This window comes from Sinohyriopsis cumingii, chromosome 15 (genome assembly GCF_028554795.1).
Source record: "Sinohyriopsis cumingii isolate HCF-2022 chromosome 15, ASM2855479v2, whole genome shotgun sequence".
In the NCBI taxonomy this organism is placed as follows: Eukaryota; Metazoa; Mollusca; class Bivalvia; order Unionida; family Unionidae; genus Sinohyriopsis; species Sinohyriopsis cumingii.
In genome coordinates this window covers 27,062,977-27,087,224 of record NC_142975.1, presented here as the reverse complement: position 1 = coordinate 27,087,224, position 24,248 = coordinate 27,062,977, and the positions used below count along the sequence as shown (strand labels likewise).

The following is a 24,248-nucleotide window of genomic DNA, read 5'->3' as shown; positions in this document are numbered from 1 at the left end:
TTATTTATATTTTGTTGCCGTATGTCGTATGAAAGACAGTTCAGTTATTATTGTTATTATTATTATTATTATTATCACTTTTGAAACAGATCTCAGTTGAATTAAATATTGTCTAGTAATTAATCCAGAATGTTAGCATATTATCCAAAACAGAAAGGATACCCCCATCAACCTTCTCCATGCATAGGCTGGCATCCCCTTAGTGGGAGTCTTTTAATCTTCATGTGTTGACTTTCATTTTGATTTTACCCTGCACACTTTCTTTTCCTTCTTCAGTATAGACCCAAATGTCTGATGAACATATTAGCTCACATTAGCAAGAAAATTGTTCAAATGGTCCAGAAACTGATTAGCTATTTAATGAACTGATCTATCATTTTTTAGTATATTTCTTGTACAAACGTTTATGAAAGACATGCCACAGAATATTCTGGTAGCACTTCAGCTTAATAGTATAAAAGAATGTATTATGAGACAATTAATTAAAACAAACTCTAAATTTCATTGCCATTCAGTTCAGTCTGAATTAAGCTAAATCTGAATATAATTTTATTCCGTTGCTTCTAATATTCCTTTTCCTTCAATATCCTACTTTGATTTGGGGGTATTTTTAGTATCTTTTTTTAGCAAACTCTCATTAGTTTTTCTTTCCTATTTTCCATCTCTGCTGCTCTTTTATTTAAGAATGAGAGCCATGTTCTTTTCTTTGATTATTTAAGTTGTCAAAAGACAGTGAGATGTTATGGCATATTTTGACTATGGCCTTGGTTTTTCTCAGCAATGGTAGTACCAAAATTATTTTCTAATTTGGGATTTCAGGATACCACTATATACAATATTTCTGTCTCACCATCATTACTCGTTGATGACAATGCAATCTCTGGCAATTCTCTTTCTCACTTTCAACTTAAAGCAGAGATGTTCATTTGCCAACTCTAGGAGCAGTGCACTGACATCAAGCTTGTCTAGGGTTGGGCAAGGTGAAAGCATGTCTAAACCGTTGATGTATGGAGAATTCTGAAGGTGTTTTTTCTGTCTCTCTACCTCTACTTAAAATGACTCATTTGGCACTGTTTTGTGTGTGTGATTTAGATTTTTAACATAGCTTTAACAATTTTTCAGTCATATCGCTACGATATCTGCATTGTGGCAGTTTATAGTGATGTCTAGCACTGGGGCATCATGCCGCAGACATGTAGCATGATGTCCCACCCAGTCACATTATTCTGACACCAGGCCAACCAATCCTAACGCTAACCTCTTAATGCTGAGCACCTAGCAAGACAGCTGTTAGTACCATTTTTATAAGTCTTTGGTATGACTTGACCTGGGTTTTAACCCGTGACCTTCCATATCCAAGGTGGACACTCTGACCACTGGAGCGGTGCATTCTTTTTACATCACTGGAATCCTGCAGTGATATTGAAGATTGTGGAAATTTAATGACTGAAATTGTTTTATATGCATTGAAGATTCAGGGTGTGAATATGTTAAATTAAGTGGGAGGTGGTTGTGATAACTGATTGATGATGTTGAAAGGGTAGCCTGAGGCCTATCATATGGTGCTGATGGCAAGAAAGTAGACTCTGGTATAGATGCTTTGTTGATTGGGAAAAGAAGGCATTGAAGCCACTGGTTATATTGCTAGACATAATGGCAGTAATGCTAGAATATGTATATTTTCTTTTTCTTTGCCTCTTCTAGTAACCCACTGACTTAATTCACCCACAAGAATCAAGGATCAGAAACTGGTCGCTCAGGACCACACTGCCTGAAGACAATTCTCTTGAACCATTCTTCATCTAAAATGTTGTACATCCAATTTTTCTCCTGGTATGTCCATGTTTAGATTGCAAGTGTAAAACTCTCTTTGAAGAAAAATGTTTGATATATACTGTCAAAGGAATAATAAAACCTGGCATGGTGCCAAATGAAACTATCTGTCTTTGCTGAAACGTGAAATCTCCAACTTTTGAAGCTCTTGTGTGAGGTATCTTTGTATTAGTATGATCTCATAAGTATGTGAGCATCAGGGTAACAGCTCTAGGTTACACAAATGCTCTTCTTTTTTGGTTTGTGTTAATATGATTTAGGTATTTACTCCCTGTACATTCACATTATGAAATTAATGGAATTATCCCTGTGGTTGGAATTACACGTTTGATGAAAGATTAACCGGAGACTTAGCTGTCAGGTATCTCTTTTCATTTGGAGCTGTCTTATATTGAGTTTGGATTGTTAATGACATACATATATGCTTTGAACACATGATGCCTTAAGGATAAGACACAAATTCTAATTTGAACCTTCTAAATTTCGTCATTTGCCGTTGCACATCATTCTCTATCACAATACACGTTGATTTGTATAACACCAGTTTACAAAAACTCATGGGTTTAATATGCAAGCTGTGGTTAGCTTCTCTTTGTCTAGAGTATGAGTTTTCCATTGAGACTTTGTTTCATATTGACTTGTTAAGACATAAGTGATCTTTCCTGTAAGTGAAATAAAAATTTAAAGTATGGAAAAAGGACATATGCTTTGATTTTATATATAAATTTTATTTCCTTTGCATTTACAGGGACCAATAAGAATCAACCCTAGAAATTATGAAGAAAGCTACATTCCCCATCTGGTGAGTTTATATATCTATTAAAATAAAAAGCAGCTGTCAGCTGTCTATTTCTCTGATAGTACAATAAAGAAAAAACCTTGAAACATGAAGTTCATATTGACCAAACATAGACAAAGTGCATATTAGGTGGTATTTTGGGACAGCTAAAATTCCCAATTATCATAAATCTAAAGTGGTTTCCAAGTTGCTGTTGCCATCTGATGTTCTTTTGCTGGACAGCAAAATATGTTGTGATGAATCTCTTTCTTTTCTCTTCTCAGTCATTGTCAGTGTAATTAGGACTTCATTCTGTCATATCACCCCTTTTGTTTGGTTTCCTCTTGGCAAATATACTGGGAATTATTAAACAGATACAGTAGTCCCCCTCTTGAACGGCCCCCCTGACCAGTGGCCACCCGCTCCTTACGGCCAGAATCCGTTGGCACCGATGAGTTTGTGTTCAAAAGTACCCCTCGCGAAAGGCCACCCGCCTAACGCGACCAGCGGCCAGCATATTAGTGCAAAATTGTAAAATGTACCCCTCACAAGCGGCCGCATTTTATTTGAATATGTATCCAGAACCAGTATTGTATTCATAACGTATGTTAAGTAATCCGATTTCTGTTTCCTGATGTCAGGTTTTCGTTACTGAAAGTAGTGTTGAGTAAAGTACATTTACCACTAAGGTTAATATTATATCATTTACGCCTCATGAGAAGCCAAATTTATTCCATAAAAACCGAGAAAGACTCAAATTTTAATCCATACAAAAGGGTACGTACATGTAATCCAATTAGCCTTACTGCTGTGTTATCATAAGATGTCCGGTTTAGTCACTGTGATAATTGTAAAGATTACAATTATCAAACAGTAGTAACAGCTGAGAAGTGGCAGGATCGATGTACAATACCCTAGTCAGCAGGAAAATGGTTTAATAGCCTTTATGGCTTCCCTAAGTAAGATATTGAGCTTGTTCACTTTGGTAATCAGTGGCTATTACTACTGACAATAATTGTCAAAATTACGAATCCTAGCAGCCGCGAGGTCAAATCTGCGTGATGTTAATGGTACATATCGAAGCCGTTTTGGCTTCTCTCACTTAGTGTAAAGAAATGTACAAAAACAACAGGGTACCAGACTGCGACTAACGAATCACGTGACAAGATCACTTCCTTTAAAAACACGGCAATTTGTTTAGATGCATACAAAATTGTTTTATCAGTATTGTAGATGGCAAGATGAATAACAAACATGGGATGTAGGAGACCCTAGCAAGGTCACAGAGAAAACGAAATAGAGGAAGTTTAACCGAGAGGATAATTGAAATCACTCTCGGAGATACTCCTCTATAGATACACTAGCGATTGAATAAATACCCGAACTCCTAAATTCACGTTACAAAAACAATGAAATAATACATTACAACATATCTGGGGGAATACAAAAACACATAAATAATTTATGTAATTAGGAGGGGGGGGGGCATCTGTCTGGTGCCCCCCCCCCCAAAATGAATAACATACTGCAAAAAGACCAATATATCATCGAGAAAAATAAAAATTCTCAGTTTAGAGGAGAACGTGAAAGTTATTCAACTGACGGGGGTGGGGGTGTCGTTGAGGATCCTTCCTTGCAGAAAAATAACGTCGGGAACACTCAGATAAACAATATCGTGAAAGATAATGAAACAATTCTGCAGAAGTGGAAAGGTGAAATGGATGGAGAAAGGAAGATTGGTTGAGCCAGGAGACGTTAGTATGCTGATTTGAAAGACAAGAAAAAGCAAAACTTTTGTCAGTTGAATTGGGATATGACTTTACCGCAAGTAACGGATGGTTGCACAGATTTCAAGTGCGACACACTATCAAGCTGATGTTAATAATGAAGTTGTCGAAGATTGGAACAAAAGACTAAACGAACTATGCAGGGGATATGACAGCAAGGATATTTTTAATGTGACGAGACTGGTTGTTTTTTTTTTTAGACTGTTACCAACAAAGTGACAGATGATGTGAACTGTAACATAATTATAAAGACAGTTTTAAAACTGTATCAATGGTTATTCATAGCATTCTTTTGCAAATGATGACAAAGTTTGTTTTACATTTATTTCACATCATGCATGTGATTGTTTAATTAAAATATTAAATATTTAAAATTAAATGTACTTGTGACTTTTTTCATATGTATTTACTATTCGTATTTGTCATCCCCCTCTAGAAAGGCCACCCGCATTATAAGGCCACTTTCCTGCTGCATTAGGGGTGGCCTTATAAGAGGGGGACTACTGTAATTGGGATGTAGTGGTGAGACCTTGAAAAATCAAGATTTCCAGCCTTCCTTTTCATCACTTTGAAGTAATATGACCCCATATTGCTTATCACATGGCTTTTGTTTCCACAGTTAAATATTCCCAATGGTTGTTGGACATAAGCCAGAATTTGGCATACAGTTTTATATGAATGATATGCATATTTAATTTAATTATTTGTGTTAGTTTTATTTTTTTTAAAATTCCATTACATGCTATGGTAATGTAATATTGTTTACTGGATTTGACATTGTCCAGAATAGAATTCAGTTCTGTTTGACCTGACTGATTTTTTTAATATTTTTTTTTTATTTTCAATGTAAACAAATAATAGGAACATTGTATCTACTTGCTGACCTTGTTTCAAAATCAGTGACATCTTTAGTAAACAACTTTTTACAATTTTGTTTCTTTTTTTTAAATTATCCTTTAAGAGTCATTGAGTCAAGGTCATACATGGACTACGTGACATCAAGGATGTGTTAATTGATAAACAAACTTATATTTTTCCAGAAGGATGAACTCTTGGCCCCCCATCCAGGAATCTGTTTTGTGTTTTAGTTAGTCTTATAACTGATGTTATGATAAGAATTCTATCAGTCATGCCTTAACACTAAAGACATCAAGTTATTTTATGTTATGTCCAGTTTGGGTGTTTTTATTTTCTTCAAATTATTGAATTTCAAGTGATTATTTTCCCTGGAAATACAAAAGTATTCTGATAATTCTTGGACAAAGACATTTATTGGAATTTATACAGAATTCAAAAACTGGAATAGTATTTTCTGATATTCAACAAGAGACTGTTAACACATCAGTACAACGCTGACTATTACAGAATCATCACCTTCCATTTTGAATTTTCATCGGGATTTGAACTGTGATTCACTTAGAACTTTTCATTGATAGGATTTGTTTTAAATCTAGGATTAGTTTTGGATTTAATTCAAAATTTTACAAAGATTGTTGTCTTCACTCTTTTTTTATACTTATTTTAAGAGCATAGACTCATAACAGATTTCTTGAATGCATTTGATTTCCAGTGCTCTAAGACATTATGTACAGGAGCTATGCTTCTGCTTGCCCATCCCCCTGACTTTAGTTTCCACATCATTTCTTTACTATTTGTTTTTGGACTTGAATCAGATTTCATATACAGCTTTACATTGATGAGTCCTTATCATTTATAGCAATTTTAATGTCATCAACCTTTTATGTGAGCAGGCCTATGACGTGACTCACAGATAGCCATATTGAAATTCATTCATGTAAATTAACTAATTACCAAACTGAATTACTTGAAATACTCATTTTACCATTTCTTTGATGTTTTTAGGATGGCAAGTCAGACATCTTGATCAGTGGAATGAAGGACAGGAACAGAGCTCTGAATGGTGATATAGTCGCTGTACTTCTTTATGACAGAGATGAATGGAAGGTAAACAAAAACTGTCATTGCTTATCTTGTATAAACTGTTTCTAAGAACAGCAAACCACTGAGTTAAATGCTGCAGTTATCACCCTTTTTAAGAAATACTTCAAGAATGGGTACCACTTAACACAGGCCACCTTGCCTGACACCAGAGTAATATTTTTTTACCATTTTGAACCTGCTCATGAGAGGTCACCATATTTATGATAATAATAATGATAATAATGATAGCCAGTGTAGGGTACAGAGCAGCAGGAAGTGTGCTCTGATCATGGTACTCTGAGTATGATCCGAGCAGCTGTGTTTTGAACTTTTTGAAGTTTCTGGAGTAGATATTGAGTTGAACCAGACAGAATTGAGTTACAGTAGTCCAGTCTTGAAAGTACTAATGAACATACAAGTGTTTTAGTGGCATCAGTTGAAAGATATTTGCGAATGGAGCTGATGCATCTCAGCTCAAGATATGCAGCCTTGCATATGTTCATGACATGTTGATGCAGTGTGAGAGTACTGTCCAGAGTGACACCTAGGTTTCATACTGACTGTGTGATATTAATGTCGGTTTTACTGATATTTATTGTTTGAGGTAAAGGATGTGAATGAGAAAGTCTTTGTGTTGTGATCAGAATGGCCTCAGTTTTATCATCATCTGCAGCTTGTTACATGTCATCCATGATTTCACATCAGAAATGCACCTCTCTACACCTTGGATGGTAGCATCAACTTCAGTTGGGCAGCTAGCTTTGTATATTTGGGTGTCGTCAGCGTACAATTGGTGAGACACTGGATGATGACCTATGACACTTAAGAGCGGCTGAGTGTATAGAATGAAGAGAACAGGTTCAACAACAGACCCCTGTGTAACACCACTACATAGATTAACTGGGCTGGAGTGTATTCCATTTGCAGACACAATTTGTGTCCTGTTGACCAAGTAGGACTTGACCACAGTAAGGCTGTATCATGAATGCCAAATACATGCTGGAGACGGTGAAGTAATATGTTATGGTCTATTGTGTCAAATGCTGCAGACAAATCAAGGAGGGTGAGGACTGTAATCTTTCCGCTATCCAAAGCAGAGAGAATGTCATTAACTACCTTTAGAAGAGTTGTTTCAGTACTGTGGCAAGGGTGATATGCAGATTGCACATTGCTAAAAAGATTTTTTTATATGAATGAGAGATTAGAAACTGGGCGGTAGTTCTTTAAATCGTTATGGTCTAGTGTTGGTTTCTTCAGCAGAGGCTTTACAATGGCAGTTTTGAAAAATAATGGGAATTCCCCGGATGAGAGAGAGAGGTATTAATAACATAAGTTAGTGAAGGCAATACTGGATCTAAGCACTCATGCAGCAGTGATATTAGAATTGGATCAAGTTCACATGACTTTGGTGCACTCTTCATCATGATTGTACATACTAAATCCATGGAGACAGGTTCAAATGCTGCTAATGGTTGCCGCTGAAATTCTGTATCCCAACTGTATGGTGACGACAAGTCAATTGAAATTGTGTTGTCAAGCTTATCTCTAATGGTTTGTACTTTGTCACAGAAGAAATTTGCAAACATGTCCAAAAGGTCGACTAAAGAGAAGGCAGTTTTAAGTGGTGTACATTTGTTCCTTGACATTAGCTTGTTAGTAATCTCAAAGAGCTCTTTGCAACTGGAACTTTCCATGATCTTAGTAGTGTAGTGGGCTGATTTCGCTGCATGGACTATATTTATGACTTTCTTCTTAGCGGCTTCATAGATTTGCTTATGAATATTGAGCCTGCTGGAAAGCCAAGGCCTCTCAGCTATTCGGTGGTCTCTTTAAGCAGTGCAAAGCTGGTCCCTAACACTGCTATACCATGGAGAACATTTTTGAATTGATACTCTGTACTTGGTGCCTGGGGCATGTTTGTCGAGCAATGAATGCAGGCAGTTATCCAGTTGTTCTGCTGTAGAAGGTAAGCAAGTTAGGTTTGCTTGGATGTCTTTCATTAGTTTGGTTCTATTTATCATATGGAGGTTTCTGTTGGTAGCAAATAAAGGTGGAGGTTGGAGGGTTAGGGACTGATATGTCAAGATGGCATATAATGCAGAGGTGATCTGATGCAAGTTCATGGGATACCAGGGAGGAATGTAGAATATTATCATCAGGTCTATGAAGAATATATTAGGAATAAATTTATACCCTATTTATAAGGCCAGACTGCCATTTCAGATAGTGGTTTAATAAGTGGGTGTGCTACTTGAGTTTTAGCTTTGGAAGTTGTTTGAAGTTGGCAGACATATGGATGCCCATGAAATTATGCTTTGTTGTTTTATTTCCATGCTAAGTATTGCAATGTCTTGTCAGAAAAATCATCTGTTAGACAGGAATACCAATGATATCATCAATTCTCTTACTGGTGCTAAACCAAAATTTTAGATAATTCAGCAACCCCTGTCTATAGAGAATTTGCTTTTTTCTTCACATGGAAGGACGGTTACAAAAACTTTTTCTGTGGCAAATCAGTAAAGTTTACATTAGGTATATATATATATTGACAACACCAAAACAAATAGAATGCGTGACCGGTTTCGCTTTATTGCTTCATCAGACTGAATTCAAACTCTCTCTTTCTCTCTCTTGCTCTCTCTGGGGCTCCGAGTGGCAGAGTGGTCTAAAGCGCTCTCCGTTACGGATCACTGCCATCTCACCTCTGTCTGCGTAGGTTCGAGTCTTCGATTTGGCTGATGCGGGTATGTGAGAAAGCTTGCCAGTAGGTTCTTGAAGGTCGGTGGTTCTTTCCGGGGATTTCCCGGGTTCTTCCTCCACCATTAATACTGGCTGCCATGTATAGCCTATCGTGTGCTGAAGGGTGGCATTAAACCTACAACAACACCAACAACTCTTTCTCTGTCTAACCTGTCATGAAAGGTTCTACTATATGTATATATATATAGAGAGAGAGAGAGAGAGAGAGAGAGAGAGAGAGAGAACAACTGAATTTTAAAATGGTTATTTGAAAGTTTAATAAATGATGACTGTATTTTTAAATCTTTTATTTTTTCCATTTGATTATTATGTGATTTCTAAATGTTTGTTTTGCATTTTTACAAACCTGTGTTCATTTTTCAGATTGATAATAAGGAACTGAAGTATTTAGAGGAGTCATCCACTCCAATCAAAAGCTGTCATGATTCTGATACTGATTCTGATGTAGTCATAGAAAGTGAGGAGATTATAGATCTAACGGTTGTAAAAAATCCATTTCCAAACTCTGATAGTGGGGTGTTGAATAACAGAAGTGATAAAGGAGACAGAGGAACTAGTCTACCTGAAGGAACACGTGAAGCTGAAAGCAGTTACCTAGGTGTGGAAAAAGATTTGAATCTGACAGAAAATGAAGAGAGAAGCAAATCAGATAATAGGGAGAAGAAGGATGATGAAGGAAAGAAAAGAAATGACACAAAGATGACTCAGGACAAGGAAACACCACAGCAAAATTCAAAGCAGACACCACAGAAACAACGGTATACTAGTCTGAAGGATGCAATGGAGATATCCAGTCCAGTAGTCAAAGACCTGTTTCAAGCAAAGGGGCAGAGCGATTCCACACAGAAGGCTGAGAAGTTGCTGATGAGGACAGGAAAGGTATGGGTAAATCAAATATGGAAGGTGGATTTGTAATTTATGAGACATCTGACTAGTTTGCATTTTCTTTGATTAAAATCAGTCCTGTGAAAACATGTTATGAGACCAGTGCAGGTTAGTAGGAGAAAAATACTAAGTGATTGTGACATGACTTCATGAATGATGCCATTTTATAATGAAGTTGCTCAGTGTTTCCCAACTATGTTTCCACATTAACATGGTATGAAAATAACTTGAAAGAGAGCATTAAATTTGTCAGTGAGTAATTTTGTTGCATGGCTTGTTAGTGATGTGGTATGGAAAGGTAAGTATCCGGTAGAAAAGTTACCTTGTCCCATAGAGACAAAAATGCCTGAATAAAACAATTAAAGTCGTGCTCAAATTACCAGCTTTGATATTCTACAAATCTGCTGAAAATGATATTAGAGCTAAGAAAGTTTTGGTATGGTCTTGTAGACTGAATCCCTAAATACATGCCAGATTTGAATAATACTGTGATATTCCTTTTGGCATTTGTGTCTTAGTTCACTTTTTTTATTCAAATTGTTTTATGTGGCCTTGGTCTGGCACAAGTGTCTAGCATGACAAGTTTCCTATTCACTTAGTATCATTCTGTACTGGGTTCACCACTCTCTTGATAACTCGTGCCCTGATAACTCGTGCCCCCGCTTATAATGTGGGGTCAGGTAAGGATCCATTATCTTAAAACTAGAAAATACCAAAAAATTGTTCCCTATTTGTTCAGGTCAAGAATATATTGATCAAAATTGGTATCTGAAACATTGATATATCGTCTGTTTTATCATCAAAAACAGTAGATAGAACCTTGAAATTTTAATCAACATTATGAAATGATAAACTTTTATTAAGAAGTCATCTATTTTTGTTAGATTTTCACTCCAAATGACATTCTTAGTATGCCATAAACAGTTCAGTACATGGTGATTCTACTTGTCAATGAAGTTGATATAAAGTTTCAGTCAAGGAGGTGAAATATCAGAATGTGCTAGATATATATTTTTAAATTAATTTGAATAAAATTTTGATAATGAAAATGTTACTTATGTCCAGTGGAGGCAGTACTTTAATAAATAAACACCAATTAAATTAAGTTTTTTATCAAGTGAAATTGGTGTTTTAATTCTATTAGTTCTATATTTTAGTTTGGTTAAAGTGTAATCATCATAAATGCAATGTGCCCTCTTGTATTTAAACGTAAAGTGTGTCACTCTACCATATCGGCTATGTTCGCAAGCATTCCTTGGTGAATCCAATCATGTACTGTGTTTTGATAGCTGACTAGCAGAAGTATTTGTTTTATTGTTTCACTGAATTAAAAGCTGACTTTCTTTATATTATCATGTTGATTGCATCATTTGTATCAAATAAAGGTGGTAGAATAAACAATAAGTTAAAAGGCATGCAAATCCTACATGTGTAAGATATAGTGGCCTCAGTCGCATGCTGGGTGAACTCATTTTAATTGATCAATCAGATACTGTTATACATATTATTGTGTACATAATGCAATTAAACTACCTTAAATTAACCTACGACTCATAAATGTAATCAAAGATAGCAAGGCAACTAAGTGAAATGACTACTTTGTAAAATAAAGAGCTTTGTTTCACAGATACAGATCATTTGGAGAATTCCTGAATTGGCACTAAGATATCCTCAAGGATGAGAAGAGGTTTCAGTATTACTTCTTGTGAAATGACGGAAGGAATATTTTACTAATTTAAAAATACAAAAATTCAGTTTCCATGTAGACTATAGTTTCACAAAATAAATTTTGCTAGTTTAAAAAAAAGGAATCTTGTTTGGTTGATGTATCAAATGTTTCAGTTTCCTGCTTCGTGACTCTCTTCTTCACACTCGGTTATCACACACCAAGCAGGGAACCAGACTGATCAACAACAACAAAAAGCATTGAAGTAACACACTAATATTTTTGGGTACACATGAAGGGTTTTGAAACCAGTTGAAATAACATTAACGATCTTTCAGATGTCGGGCATCTTGAACATAAATGTATTTTATACGGAATAATAACAACTTCATTAGAAAAAGTGCTTTATTGATAATTATTCTCAACATGATTATAAAACAAGTATTCGGTCATTAAGCTGCCCAGTATCCACCCCTTGCAATTTTCATGATGTCTGGCCAGGATTACCATCACTGATTTATTTGGAGGTCCCTCGGTAACTTGCACTAATGCTTGTGGTGCAGTTTTTGCTTTTGGACACCTTTGTATTCAAGTTATCGAGGGAGAGGTGTAACTAACAAACCTTGTAACTAATAATACATTTCTCTCAAATATTGACTCTGTCTGGACTGAAGAATAAAGATGAAAATTGCAAAGTTAGGATTTGATTTTTACATTTTGTAGATTAGTAAGATTTTTGTTAGTGCATTTTGTTAAATTTTAATGAATCACATACATATTGAAAGATTTCCAGTCATCACTTACATTATAATTATAATGACTAGAGCACTTGCTCATTGGGCTTTACATTTTAGTTTATATTTGATCAGTCTAATTGTATGTCTGTGTGCTTATACTTTACAGACTCTTTTGTACTGTATGAGTGTTGATGACAATAATTTTATGTGTTTTAAAGAAATTTCTCTGTGTATAGGTTAATACCTCACAGTTATATGAACTAGTATTCAACAACATATTTCCAAACAGTATTATATTCTTAGCAAGCCTGTTGATATGATGACAATAACAACAAAAAAGTCACTGTAAGCTGCAACATTAATGCACAGAATACAAAAAAATATGATTAGGTGTGAACAATGGATTAACAATTATTCTCTTGGCAGGTTGTGGCCATTATTGAAAAAAAGCACACCCGTGCCTGTACAGGGCATATTCGTCCCCTTCCAGACAAGAACCCAGACAGGGCTTTGTTCAGCCCTATTGATCACCGCTTGCCTAGGATTCTGTTGCCCATGTCTGATTGCCCCCCAGGTATTCATTGATTTTACACAGTGATAGGACAGCCCATAAAACCTGGCTCCGGTTCAACTCACCTTGTCAGAGTTTCTCTGCAGATTCAGATTTTACCTTATAATGTGTATGATAAATGTACTTCTTCTATTTCGAAGATAACGCCTGGCTTTCTTCCAAGTTTAAGTGAAGAGATGAAATTGGTAATAAACTTTTTTAAAGTATTTATGCAGTGCAGAACAATGGGTGTGGTGAACAAGGTGAGTCCTGTATATGAGCAGTCTGAAATGACCTGTTTGTAAGAATTTTTTATATCTTGACATGGATGAAAGACCATCAAGTCCATATGTTTTTTGATAATGCATTTTATCTTAGGTTGTGTATCTTGAATCATACATATACATTGCACAAGTGTATTGTTTCACCTCTTGATGAGTGGGGACCAAGAGTCAAATTTTCATTGGTAATATAGGCTTGTGTTGTTACCTAAACTTCATAGACACTGATTGAAGGAAGATCATCATTTTTATTTTGGTGTGATATTTCACAATGAGAAGAAAACAGTGAAGGATTCAGAGTCCTGTACATGGAGTGAGAGGTCGATGAGAATGGTGGAAGTGGAGGGGGAAACAATCTTAAAAATTGCTAATTTGTTTTGTAGTTTTAGCTTTGCCAAATCTGTTGCAAATTATTCTGTTATTTAACAGACTTCAAGGAGAGGCCCAATGACCATGCCAACACACTGTATATAGCACGGATAACAGATTGGCCAGAGAACTCTTTAATGGCTTTAGGGTAAGTTCATGTTCTCCTGTATTTTTGACAAAATATTTTTTGAAAATACAGTGAATTAAAAAATATGGGAATTAATGGTTTTATTACCTCACCTGGTGGGGCCCCAAGTGGCCAAGTGGTCTAAAGCGCTTACCTTTCTGGATCAGTGCCATCTCACCTCTGTCTGCATGGGCTTGAGTTTCAGGCTTGGGTAACGTGGGTAATTGAGAAAGTCTGCCAGTAGCTTCTTGTGGGTCGGTGGTTCTTCCCTGGGTTTTTCAGTGTTCTTCCTCTGCCAGTTATACTGGCCACCATGTATATCCTATCTTGTGCTGAAAAATGGTGTTAAACCCTACAGCAACAGCAACAACAAACTCACCTGGCATAATAGTCCTGTAAGTTAATGGTATGACCCTATGTCTGGTGTGCATCATGAGTTGTGCATTGTACACCATCTTTCGTACATGAACATTTACTACTTTCATCTTTTTTTCTTAGCAACTACTGGACCAAATTTGGTAGAGAGTAACAGTTCATAATGACACCTCATGTTTTTACATGTGATGTTCCTCTGCATTCAGATATGACCACCATTACTGAAAGTAGAAAAAACTTTTAAACTACTTCTTCTCAGAGGGTGCTAAAAAAAGCAAAGGACTAGGTTTGCTTTTAACTAAAATTGGCTGTATGTCAGATTTAAGGATATTTTTTTAAAATGTATCTACTATATGGATATTTCATTAAGAAGTTTTGTTTTTGGATATTAGTCTTTACTGTGATTTTTTAATGCAAAATGACAATGACTTCATATACAGTAGAAAACATCAACTACCTTATATACTCACGTATAAGCCCATTCGCATATAAGCTGATCCCCCAAACTGAACAGGTATAAACACTAAAAAGTGCATGGCTTGCATATAAGCAGACCCACAACTCCAAGACATCTCAAGATGCACAAGGTAAGTTCTTAATGCATTTACTTAGGCAAACTTATATTTAAAAAAAATTACATATATGCTTATCTTGAGGTTGATTATTAAAAAGAAAAAGTATAAACTTGTTTGAAAAGTAATTTATTTAATTTTCTGTTTTCTTATTGTTTCTGCCTAATTTAGATTAGTGTATAATTTGATTGAACAGTGACAAGAATTTAGCAGTCACGAGTTGTTGTAACACTACCTTCCTCTTTTGACTCAATTATTGTTTGTTTTTGCATTATTGCATTGGACATTTTATATCAGTTCACCGGTAGTTACATTTTTACTTTGCCTTGAAATTGTAAAATACCTGACTCATTCAAATGTAATTCCAGTATTACACATTGAACAACAATACGGTTCGATTCAATGCTCGCAATTAGTCTCATGAACATATTTACATAATGGTGCCACTGCATGTACATTGTAGGTTTGATTATGCGCTGAATTAAGTACATCCCTTGGAGTCGAATTATGGGCACCATTGTGCTAAACTTTAATGATATTTCCAAAATACAATAATGAAGTTTAAGAATTTTTTTTCAAAAGTTATAATATTGTAAAAGCTGAGTTGTAGTTTGCTTTGATGAAAGCGACCTTGTACCATACCTGTCAACTTTCACACTGGGAGGGAAAAAAAACTCCAGATTTTTGGGGTCGATCCATGTCTACCTTCCTGTTTCATATCTTCTGTTTTTGCAGAAAACTCCCATTTATTACATTATGTCTTTGATTTTCATTCTTCTAAACAAGAAAAGTCCTACATGTTCTGTTGTATCACCTGTGAATTATTGTTGTGACAAAATAATTACTTTACTAGAAAGAATTTGCTTCTTCACTAAATAGAATGTTAAGTTTAAACATTACTCATGTAAATTAATGATTATTTTTTACCTCTACAACAATACAAAAATAAAAAAATAAACCAGAACAAAAAATAAACCACAACATATATCAAATCATCCACAATTAATTTCAGTCCCAAGAATGATCACTACGAATGATGTGGCTCCATATGTTTTAGCACTATTCCCACAAAAGAAATGTACACGAGTGAACACCTGGCATTTTTATACCATATATACCAATGTTAATTACTGTCGTTAAATTGAAAGAAGGAATGAAAATACATACCATGCAGCAAATGTGTCCTAAAAAACTAATTCAGAATACATGTTTTATAGTAAACAATACTAAATGCTTTATGAGTTGACAATAAGAGAATAAGGTTGGATATACAACGAGGGGAAAATAGTTGCCATATGTAAGGTACCATGAGGCTGCCTATTTAGGTACCTTTATGTCAACACAATTGGGAATCCTTTAATTGCCAATCAATTCCTGGTGCTTGCATAACACACAATAGCGTAGAACGTGGTTTCTTTGAATTACGATGTAGGGCCAGTCGTTTTCTCAAAATAGTTGCATCAATAAGGATTAACTTTTAATTAGTCGCACTGGCTTTCTTGCTTGTTTGTTTAAGACTAATCTTTAGCTATTGTGCAGTTTGTCCACAGCTGACCAGAATATGAAAATAGGGCACTTCATGGGGGAAAATATGTTGTGTCACAGGGAGAAACAGCAAGTCTTTTTGCGAATTTCATGCATATTTGACCATGACGATTGATCAATATTTATTGAAAACAAGGCCTTACAAATGCCATGAAAAACCTCTCAACTTTAGGTCCCAGTCTCTATTTTTTTATTCAGTCTCACTACTTTGCTTTTGAAAAGTTCATAGGTATGCTTTGCACCTCGTTTTACAAAACTACAGTAATCATGCTAATATTATGGAGTAAAAGGCAATTACACATCAGTGTACTGGTATAGTTGCTGGTCAAAATTCGCTCTTAACAGAGGCCAGTTTCACGGTTTTAATGACTAACTGGCCTGTACCGCTGTCGCAAAACAAAAGACAAAATCACTATCAACATAGGAGATGCTGAAACATCCAGCTTTCCATTGTATGGAACATTATGACGTTTGTTCAGCTTAAACACAAAACTATAATTGATGTTGATCTTAGTTGATCTTCATGGGAATTTTAGCCATTAATATTACCACTCTTTGTGAACATGTAAATTACGCTTGTTATGTGCCTTGTACAATTAAACCTTTTTTAAAAATATTACATTAAGTTATAGGATCACTTATATCATTGAAAATGAGTAACTCGTGAGTGCACAATTCAACATAAATGAAACAGTTATTAAGGACTAGCTGAAATGTTATCTGAAAGAATGCAATTTGGTTGAAACGATGAATAAAGCAAAATCTGCATTTAATATGTTTGGGAATAAATAAGGATTTAGGTGTAGGTACTGTACATTATAGGTCAGCCTGGTCTCACGAGTAAACTCAAGCGGCCTGCAAATTATGAAGTTTATATTTACCTTTATTTAATTTTGTGTTAGGGAAATCAGAAAATATGCACATGCCAAATAATACCAAATTCAATCATAGTACTTTATAACAGTTTAAAATAATTGTCAGGTCTCCGAAAGTTATTTCTTTTATATGCACTTGTCTTAGGTCATGGAAAAATTATTATCCCAAGATTTACAGCCATTACAGTAGTCATCAAAAAGACCTAAAAACTGTAAAGTTTAGACATTGGCCCGCAGATAAGCTGCCGCCGCCCCCCCCCCCCCCGTTTCCTTCCAGGCCTTTATTTTTTCCTAAATTATTTGGCTTATACGTGAGAGCAGCAGGGAGGGCAAATCGGACAAGTTTTTTTCGTGAAAAAACCATTCTATCAATAATTTTACAAAAATAACTCTTATTTTGGAAAACAAACCCTTATTTTAGTAAATATGACAATAAAGGTGTCTATTTACTAAAATAAAAGGTTTTATCATGTAAATCTAATCTTGGAAACGTTATTGCGGTAATGATTTCATGTCGAAACCATCGTGGATTTGCGCCCTCCCTGCTGCTCCCGGGGGGAATATTTTTTAACTAAATAACGTATCAAGTCCGATACGATACCGTGTCCGAGGATCATGTAAATTTATTGTTACAAATCCGTGTGGGTTTCGCTGTGCATGACTGAAGAAATTTCTGAATCTATTTATGTCCATGTCTCCGCTGCACCAAGTCTGATGAATATTTCATAGCGTGTGTACGTCAACTCCGTTGAACACTGCTAAAATGTTACAGTTATCTCTGATCACTTTTGGAATTTGTGTGTACCGTTGTGTGACATAAATGACATCAGTGTTTTTGTGTCTGCCTCGGGAAAATATTCTTGCAGGGTTTGTTTGTTTATCCAACATCACATCATCGTACACAACTAAGTTGTTAATTGATCCATCGATGTCATCAATGCCAGGTGCATCATTGACATCAGTTATAAAATCAACTACGTTTTCATCATTCTCACTGATTGCTTTTGCACTCTCGTTAAAATCTTTTAACACATCATAGCATCGCTGATCGTCCGCAGATGGAGCGATCAAATATAGCTTATCCCATTTCATCCACTTCATTATCAAATTCAACAACAGCTGTGTTTTACCTGATCCGGATGGTCCTATGATAATCATTCGGATTGAATTTGGTAGCACACTAACATGTTTAACTGGTTCTTTTTTCTTCATCGCAGAAAAGTCAGTAACTTCCATTTGTATACAAATAAATAATATTATGGATTTATATTGTGTGAAGTGCAAGGCACGAACCCCAACAAACCACCTAACAACCATTACAACAAAGAATAACCGACAAGCACTTTCTGGTAAGTGTGCGCGATGTGGCACAAAAAAATTTAGATTAAAAAAAAAAAGCAAGGTTTTAGCGGAGGCGACATCGCAGCCCAACTTGGAAAACTCCCTGGAACTCCCTGGGCAAAGTATCCCGGAGAAAAATATCTTCCCGGATACAACTACTGCGGCCCTGGAACCAGACTTGACATCAGACTCGATAGCGAAAATCGACCGAAACCTGGTGAATATCCAATAAATGCTATCGATGCAGCTTGTCATGTTCATGATGTAGCTTATAAAAACCCTAATTTGCAGCAACGACATATCGCAGACTTGAAATTAATTCATGCGCTAAACACCATCAAAAATAAATCTCTTAAAGAGTCACTCGCTAACTTGTTAATAAGATCCGCAATGAAATCTAAACTAGTATTAGGCGCTAGTAATTAATAACAATGCAAGCATTTCCAATGGAGGTGATTTATTATTCCCCAAGCGGATACTGGAGAGGTAACGCAGCAGTTAATAAACTTGCCAAGTCAGCGTCGGTGACAAGCGAGGTTGCCAAAAATTGGCTATCGAAACAGGCAATATGGCAAATTTATTTACCACCGCCTAGCCAAATCAACTTTGCACATTTCAATGTTAGTGTGCCCAACGAAGTTCATCAGGCTGATATACTATTTCTGCCACATGATACAGTTCGTTGGAAAACATATAAATACGCGTTAACAGTAGTTGATGTTGCAAGTAGATACAAAGAAGCAACGCCGTTGACAACAAAGACAGCATCTGAAGTAGCCGATGCGTTTAAACGAATTTATCAGCGAGGACCTCTGCGATGGCCACATCTGCTACAAGTTGATCCTAGCAAAGAATTTCAAGGTGCAGTATTATCGCTGATGAAGCAACAAATGTTACCATACGACGAGGACATACTGAAATTCATCGTGATCAGGCAATCGTTGAGAGATTTAATCGAACACTCCACGAAAGATTATTTGGATATCAATACGCGAAAGAATTTATTCAAGATGCAAGATCGCGCGAATGGGTTGCAAGATTACCAAGCGTGATAACTGCGCTAAATAGCGAGATCACCCGAGCCACCAACATGAAACCTGCCATCGCGATCACAAAAAAATATATACAAATACAACGAAATAATATTTCAACACAGCCAGTGTTGGGTAATGTCACAGTTAGATATTTATACGAACCAGGCGAACTTGAAGGTGGTAAACGAAGAGCGACTGAGCCCATTTGGAGTGTTACCACACATAGCATATCCACTGTGACAAGATCCACTGGCAGACCAGCAATCTACAGATTGGATTCGACTGCTCCTCAACGTGGATTTACACGCGAGCAACTTCAGGTGATTCCCGATGATACACAGTTACCACCAAAATCACTGAAGTGATCCACACTTAAAAAGCTGCAGCGGCGCCTCTGCGTCTATTACACTCAAGACAGGTCAACATGATATTTTCACGTGTGTGGCCAAGTTTGCTATTTTTTCTGTCTAACGTAAACTGTCTTGGGTCATTTTTCAAATATCGCCATAACATTACACAATTGCAATTCACGCAGTGATTACTTTGTTGTTGTCGCAGCGTAATAATAAATTCAACATCCAAACCTTGATCAAATTCCCGATTATTTTTTTTGTCGCAGTGTTTGCAATCGGTTAATTTTTTCTTATCGTGTCATTCGTCGTTGACTCATCAACGGCTGATGTCGTTGACGTATCTAATACAATTCGCTGCAGTTGATACATTCTTCGCACTCTTGACACAGCTAAGTAAACTAAATTTGACCACTCGATGCGATCATCAACAATCCAGACTTTTGTGTTTTCGATGGTTAAATTCTGCGCGGAGTGAATTGTCATAGCATATCCTAACATCCATGGGGATTTATTCATGCGCAGTGCAGCATCGACAACATCAACATCAACTAACACAACATCATTCAACACTAACTGCTGCTTCGTTGATTTTCCTGGAATATCAACATCGATATTTTGCAATCGTGTATCATCTGGTCTATAACACAACGGTACCGGCAACGTTGGGAATTTTTCTTGATGCAGTTGAAATAATTGCCGCTGAAGTGTGTCTCTGACTATTTTTCTACTTGTCACTATGAGATCACTTGGGTTCCATTTTTCCCAGAAGTCTCTCAAGGACGTCTCAGGGATTACCTTACGCATAACTATGCATTGAATTTTATTATTCTGCAGCCTAATCAGCTTTTTAAACATCTTTAAATTTTCATCAAGTGCTCTAACATCGTCATGTATTTCTTCGTAATAATCAACAAAATTCATCAACCAATCATGCGGAGATTCACCTGTAAACGGCGGTGGTTGGCCATGATCGCCGCACATAATAACTGCAGTATTCTTCGTCATCAACCATTCAAGAAACTGCTTTAGCGTATCCAACGGTACAGTGTCTATTTCATCCCACAGGATATTTGCGGGAATATACTTTGTGCCCATTCGTTCAGGAGTCCATGTACCTCCGCTGTATTTGAAAAAACTTTGATATGTACAAGAATTAACTCCGCGTTGTTTCATCTCCCTGGCAAGTCTATGTGTGGGCGTTAGAATTTCGAAATAACTCAATTACTCGAGTTGTCTTACCACAACCACCTGGCCCGTTTAGATAAACAGTTCTGTGTCTGGCAACAGGATCATACACAGATGGTAGCAACTTGTTAGAAGATATTTCAGTCATTGTTGATTCACGATAATCATCTTTAATTTCAACATCAGCTGATTCACAATATCCGTGTAATGTTTCATTTTTTACTCTCCAGCATCCCCATGAAGATTCCGTTACGATGCTATTCACCAGCGGTAAGTATTTGTTATTTATGTAAAATGAATCTGTTGCAACTCTCATTGCGGTATCAGGAAATCTATTTATCATCGACAACAAATTTATAGAAACATAAGACAGCATTGAAGATCTCAAATGTGTGTACTGACATGATTCTCCATCAAGGTAACTAACAACCGTGCCTAATTTTTTTCCGTTCGACAACAACGCATCTTCGCGGTGACAAAATACATCTCTTGCGGTGGCGTCAGCTATTATAAAATTCAATTCGGCATCATCGAAAATTAATCTATTGTGATGTATTTTGTGATCATACGCTCCTCCTTGAGTAAATTTCCCTATTAATTTTCATCCATGATCCTTCGCTACACTTTCACTGTTTTTAAGGTAAATCTTAAGCATTTCAGGAGCTCCCGCGATGATAACATCCATGGGGATTTCTGGACATTCTCGAGTCCATCTTTCGATAACTTCTTTTTCAGTAACAACAGTTGGTGTTGGTAACCAAACTTCAGTTTGACGACTGTAACATATAATTGCTTCGCTGACCATCAGCGATGTTAGCACGCCGCTGTCAAGCATGTATCGCAGCAACACCATGGGAACCCATTGCTTCTCTGCGAAATGTCTACCGAACCATACATAATTGATTGGATGCAAATTCTCAGCAAATCGAAATGATGTCACCCGGGCGAATCCAGTCAAGTCAAAATCAGGTAGCGGTCCGTCAACGGATACTCTTGTCATCAAGTTGGTCGGATGTCCAAATCTAGTAAAATATTTAGTACATTCGCCGTACCCGAGAAAGCTTCCCGGGTAACACGCAATCATATCCACGGATATCATATCGCGGTGATCATACTCGGTATTCCACAACCCGCCATGACCATATTCAACACAGCTCAGCTCGATATCCTCGAGGAAATTACCGCGAGTTGGTTTCCATGAATTTCGTTCCTGGCTATGTGAGCAGCAACACTTGGAACAGTAAAACAGCGCGTCAGCAACTGATCGATGAAAAACTCATCAGATGAAACTGAATATTTTTCCGCGAGTGTTTTCATTTCGTGTTGTAACGACTCAGTTCGGTATACTTCTCCGTTGGGTCTCACAAACTGATCATACTCGGAATCTTCATTACTTTTAAACAACCATACCGACACAGGATCGGTTTTGCTCGCTTCATAGATACGATCAAATATGTTTCCGTGATAATATCTCACAACACGGTCTCGCGGAAATATCCTAACTGATTCAGTCCAAGCATGACTGTTATGATCAATAATTGTTATTGGTGATCCACGACAGTTGTATTTTGATTTGTATAATTCTTCTCCGGTCAGCGATTTTACCGTTATAGGAAATCTCAATGAACCTTCTAACGCAGCAACATCCGCTATTGATGCTCCGCTATCTCTGACTCGATTAGCCCATGCTGTTATCTTGGATTTTCTCGACGGCGTTAAACCGTTGCCTCGCATTGCGTTGCTGAAATGTTCTGTCACTCGTTCGGCTACACAATTCAACGTCGACGCAGTCATTCGCATCGGGGCAAGTTTATCAATTTTTGTTTTTTTTACAGGATATATTCCGTAAACAACTGCAGTTACAGGATACGCTCTGGCATAATATGGAATATCAATTCCAACGAGCATTCCTGGTCTGCAATTACGACTTAACAAAACTGTTTTTCCGTTGGCAAGGACAGGATCACGTTTATCACGGATAATCCATGTATCTTCGCCGGTTTCATCGACGACACCGACGATAAATTTTATCAGAATATAATATTTTTATCATCAAGATATTTAACAATGTTGCCCGCGCGTGCATCGGTCATTGTGCCGTCGATGACATTCCCCCCGAAAAGATCTTCAAAGATATCTTCGGAACTCTTACGGATAATTTTATACGTCGAGAATACGTGACTTGCACCATCATCACGAAATTCCTGTTTCGCGCGTCCGATGATGCTATTCAGCGTTGTTAAATCCTTTCGTTGCGCATCGGCGGTTAATCTATCAAAATCAAATCTTCCCCCGGCTGGTCTTATCGATGACAATCTGTCAAATTCTTCCATATATAACATTAGGACAAATATGTTTAATTAAAAAAAACAAATTAAATATATGCCTGAAAACTATTGCAAGTGGAGAATCACAGGGACTAAACAATGTTGCCAGCGAAGATGCATCAATGAATATTGTGCATCTCATAATCAAAATTTCAAGCGAGGATCCAACAGTGGAGTTACTTGTATGGTATGCGGTATTGCAATCCGTGGAAAAACAAAAATATGTTCAGATTGTGGCGGTAAGAGATTTCGTGAACTTGCCAGGTATTATCGACGCAAGAATGGCACCACACTGACCGAACAACAATATCTTGCACGAACCAATAGACTCGCTGAAACATCTCCCACTGATTTTTGCTTAAGTGACAATGAATTAGAAACAAAAAACATATAAGTATATGAACAACGAAACCATTGCGCTGTTGTCTGCGGAACTTGATTTACTTAAAAAATTTACCACATCAAGTGAAATTTTCAGCTCAACATGGCTGAACAACGAATACGGCAAAGTCATTGATGCTCGTGCACAAGGTTATCGAACTCACAATAATGAATACCGGATAATGAAAATTCTCAATGAAGAACTTAGGACTAAAATTGTTTATCAGCACCGAGACAACATTGCGTTGTTCGTGCCAATAGCTCGCACGATAAAGAAAATTCTTGATGAAGTCGGTAAAATATTTGAACAGGAAAAAATGTCAAAGACTCTTTCTGAACAGCTCGATAAACTGCTTCTCGATAATTAATTATCCGATAATTAATTATTACCAGTAACAATTTCCCGATAATAATTATCGGATAACAATTTCCCGATAACAATTATTGGATAACGATTACTTCGACGAAAGTCAGTGTTTTTCATCGAAATATTTTTTTTTCATGCCATTTTTCAGCGACGTAAAAAATTATCGCGGTAATTATTAT

The 24,248-nt window shown here is 36.6% G+C and overlaps 1 protein-coding gene across 2 annotated transcripts in view; it reads left to right on the top strand.

The window, feature by feature from the left end:
- LOC149781450 (DIS3-like exonuclease 2) overlaps positions 1-24,248 on the top strand; it is a 166,553-nt gene that overhangs the window by 53,057 nt on the left and 89,248 nt on the right. For both annotated transcript variants that reach the window (XM_089935532.1, XM_089935533.1), the window contains exons 7-11: positions 2,582-2,635; positions 6,262-6,363; positions 9,463-9,978; positions 12,814-12,961; positions 13,648-13,735. In XM_089935532.1, coding sequence (XP_089791658.1) covers positions 2,582-2,635; positions 6,262-6,363; positions 9,463-9,978; positions 12,814-12,961; positions 13,648-13,735 — 908 coding nt within the window. The remainder of the gene's footprint in view (positions 1-2,581; positions 2,636-6,261; positions 6,364-9,462; positions 9,979-12,813; positions 12,962-13,647; positions 13,736-24,248) is intronic.